The 3,886-nt window shown below is 60.4% G+C and overlaps 1 gene segment (V, D, J or C); it reads left to right on the top strand.

Moving 5' to 3' along the window:
- The first annotated feature begins 1,312 nt into the window (after window positions 1–1,312).
- LOC118258908 (T cell receptor alpha variable 26-2-like) lies at window positions 1,313–2,341 on the top strand. The segment is given in 2 exon segments: window positions 1,313–1,395; window positions 1,842–2,341. Coding segments are annotated over 2 exon segments (543 nt in total).
- The last annotated feature ends 1,545 nt before the right edge of the window (window positions 2,342–3,886 follow it).

The raw sequence follows: 3,886 nt of genomic DNA, 5'->3' as shown, positions 1-3,886 counted from the left end.
ACAGAGGGAGGTTGTTTGTTTGTTTCCTCTGCTGTGTTCTCTGTCTCTGCTTTCAGGGCCATGCCGTTTTCTCTACTCTCTTCCGCAATGGAGGTCTTGGGGAAGCTGCCATCACTGCTTCCACAGCAGCCCTTATTTTCTTTCTTACCTTTCAGCTACTCCCTCCTTGTTTCCTACCCTAGAAGCAGCCCTTCAGCACTTGCGAGGGGGGCAGAGAGAAAGAACAAAAGGAAGCTGGAAACAACACACAGGGATACAAACCTGACTGACAGATGACGAGGGAGGCAGTGAGGAGACCAAATGTGGGCAGTCACACCACTTGGGGGGTGTACACGGGGCTGTGGATATGTTTATGCCACTGAGGTTCTAAGATCGGGGACCTTGTCAATTGGGATGCTAAGAAAAGAGGAGGCATTCAACAAGCATACAGAGACCGAGACCAGAGAAAACAAACACAGAGGCAATGACAAGAGACAAACCTCACCATTCACTCCAGTTGTTGGCCTATCAAGAAACCACAGGTGCCACTGCCAGGAAGATCAGCCTGGGCCTTGCACCTCCTATAGCTGTGGGCCAGGACACAGGCTGGGATGGGTGCAGGACAGACCTATACAACCCCATGAGGGGACGTGCAGGGAAACGGGAGCCAGGAGGAGCACACGAGGGCAGACAGCGCAGGGTGTAAAAGGGGCTGCACCATGCACTTGTGTGGCTGGGCCCTGCATCTGAGCACTGTTGTGTGTCCTGTCCTCTTCTGGAATCTGTCCTTACCTCTGCATAATCTAGCTTTGTCCTGTGTGCACATGTGCTGCAAGGAGAAAGTGCCAGCTCCTTGTGGAGCAGCGGGAGTGGATTTGGTGCCAGGTGCTGCAGTCAAATGGAGTTAGGCCACGCCTGGCCTGTGCTCTCAGCTGCTGGAGCCAGGAGGTTCCTGGTGCAGCTCCTGGAGCAGGGGAAGGGGGTCTCAGACTCTGCTTGCCCATCTTGCTGGGCATACTGCAGGTAGGCAGCTGCTTTGCCACTCCCTCTCCTTTTCCCTCACCTCCCCTCTGCTTCCCTCCTCTTCTTCCCCTCCCCTCGTCCGTGCCGAAGGAGCTGCCTCAGCCTTTCCCCGCACTCGCCTCCGCGTCCCGGGCTGGGCTGCAGGACGGGCAGAGCCCCGCTGGCAGCAGCCCAAGCCCTGCCCGCCCACAGGCGCCCAGCACTCGCAGCCCGGGCCAGCCCCCGAGCGGCCCCGGGGCGGAGCTGGCGGCGCCGGGCGGCGGCGGCGGCGGCGGCGGGGAGGAGGCGCCGCGGGCGGAGCAGAGCCGGGGCTGGCGGGGGCAGCGCGGCGCGGGCGGCGGAGCGGCGGGATGCGGCAGGGCCGGGCCGCAGGGCTGGCCGCGGTGCTCCTGGGTGCGCGGGGCTGCCGGCGGCGGGGACGGGACGGGGGCTGCGGGGGAGCCGGGGCCGCCCTCGCTGCTGGCCCGCCGGCTTCTTACGGACCTCGCTCCCCTCTGTCCTCCCTCTGCAGCCATCCCGTCTGCCTCCAGCGAGCTCAGCCGGCCGTTCCCTCCCACCTTGCCTTGCTCCCTGCCTTCCTCCTCTCCTTTCGGCACACCCCCACTCATTCCTGCCTGCTTCCCTTCTCCTCCTGGCTCGGCTCGGACCCTCCTTCCAAACAGCCCTGCTCCTACCTGGTCCCCAAATAACCATTCCCGGAGAAATGCCTTTGTGTGCTTTCTTCTGAGAAAATGCTCCCATCAGCTGTCAACCGTTTTCTTCTCTCCTCTCCCCTTGTGTGATATTTTGGTGGCAGCAAAGCCCTTTTCTGAGTTTTCTCCTCCTTTTCTTCTTGGCAGTGGCTGCAGGCAGAGCCCAGGTGCAGCAGGAGCCACGGGCAGAGACCAGGGAGGGCACCGGCATCAACATCACCTGCTCACACCCCAACATCCAGTCAAACGAGTACATCTATTGGTACCGTCAGCTCCCAGGCCGAGGACCCGCATTCCTCGTGTGGGCTTCTAGTGGCTCCAAAGATTTGACGGACCCGGCAGGGCAGCTATCGGTGGCAGCAGACCGCCGGTCCAGCGCCCTGTGGCTCGCCCAGCCCCGGCTTCGGGACGCGGCGGTGTATTACTGCGCCCTGAGAGCCACGGGGAGAGGAGCCGGGGCTGCGGCCGGGCAGGAACCGTGGCGGGCGGGGCCGGGCGTGTGTGGCGGGGGCGAGGCAGGGGCACAGCCCCCAGGGGGCGCTGCCGCTTCCGCCCGCCGGGACCACGTCGCCCCGCAGCCCCGGGGGGACCTCCGCCAGCCCGGCCCTGACCCGTCCCCACTGAGCCCCTTCGGTTCTTCTGGGTAGGACGCTGGAGGTCCGGTGTGGGTCGGACCCAGCTGGGTGTGAGGGGTCAGGACGGCACACCCAGCGATGTGGAGGAGCGAGTGGAGGGGCACACCTGACTGCATGAGCTGTGTGTGGCACCAGAGACCTCCACGCAGTCCTGCTCCCACTGCTCCTTTCAAGTTGCTAACACCTTGCAGAGAGAGGCCTGCAAATCGACAGGTGTTGAAATTTGACACAGAGATGCAAAGCTTCCTTCCCTCCCCATCTGCACCATGTTTGTAGTTCCTGGGAGCCCTTCCCAGGGCCCTGGCCAGCAGCTTTGGCATGGAGGGCACGTTCTGCCTGAGTAGCAGCTGGCAATGCCAGAGACATCCAGTCCTGCTGAATGCTTTCATTAAGGCCATGAGCAGTCGGGAGGAGGGCACCCTTGGCCAGTTTGTGCATGGTCCCCAACCGGGGCACACAGGTGGTGACAGCGTAGGAGACAAGGGGGCTTCAGAGAATGCAGGAAGGCTGGAGAAGGGGGCTGACCAGAGCCTCAGGATGGTGCAAAGGAGCAAAGAAAAGGATTTTCCTCTTGGGCAGGAAGCATCCGCAGAATAATGCAAGGTGGGGGCTGGCTGCCGAGGAAGCAGAGCCTCAGGAAAGGGTTTTGGGTGCAGGAGGCACCCAGCCACACACAAGCCAGCAGCGCGCCCTTGCAGCAAAGGCAGCCAAGGGCCTGCGGAGCTGGGAGGGTCAGGGGGTGGTCCGGGGTGGATGGGGGCGAGGCGGGGGCACAGCCGCAGCCAGGCCCGCTGGGGGGCACTGCCGGTGCTTGGAAGTCCCCTTGCAGGGCCTGGAGTTAAACGGCACTGGCCTGAGAGGGCATCGGGGCAGTTATATTGGGTTTCCTCAGTTTTCTGTAGTGGTCGCATTTTAAGATCTTGTTGTACAGGATTTGTCCCAAGCCCAAATCCAGCACATTACTTCAAGCACAGCCTTGCTAGCTGGTCGAAGGAAGTGATTGTCCCACTGTACTCTGCGCTGGTGTGACCTCACCTCGAGTACTGTGTGCAGTTTTGGGCACCAAAGTACAAAAAAAGACATGAAACTACTGGAGAGTGTCCAGAGAAGGACTACAAAGATGGTGAAGGTCCCAGAGGGGAAGACGTTTGAGGAGCGGCTGAGGTCACCTGGCCTGTTCAACCTGGAAAAGAGGAGGCTGAGAATTCATCGTGGTCTACAGCTTCCTTACAAGGGGGAGTAGAGTGGCAGGCGCTAATCTATTCTCTCTGGTAACCAGCAATAGGACCCAAGGGAATGGAGTCAAGTTGCGGGAAAGTTCAGTTTGGATATCAGGAAGTGGTTCTTCACTGAGAGGGTGGTCACACACTGGAACAGGCTCTGCAGGGATGTAGTCACGGCACCAAGCCTGTCGGAGTTTAAGAAGCGGTTGGAATATGCTCTTAGTCATACGATCTTGGGTAGACCTGTGTGGTGCCAAGAGTTGGACTCGATGATCCTTATGGGTCCCTTCAAACTTGGGATATTCTATGATTCTATGATTCTACCTTTGGTGCT

This window comes from Cygnus atratus, unplaced genomic scaffold, assembly GCF_013377495.2.
Source record: "Cygnus atratus isolate AKBS03 ecotype Queensland, Australia unplaced genomic scaffold, CAtr_DNAZoo_HiC_assembly HiC_scaffold_325, whole genome shotgun sequence".
Classification (NCBI taxonomy): domain Eukaryota; kingdom Metazoa; phylum Chordata; class Aves; order Anseriformes; family Anatidae; genus Cygnus; species Cygnus atratus.
Note: the sequence above shows the minus strand (reverse complement) of the source record. Positions and strands in the feature narration are given on the sequence as shown.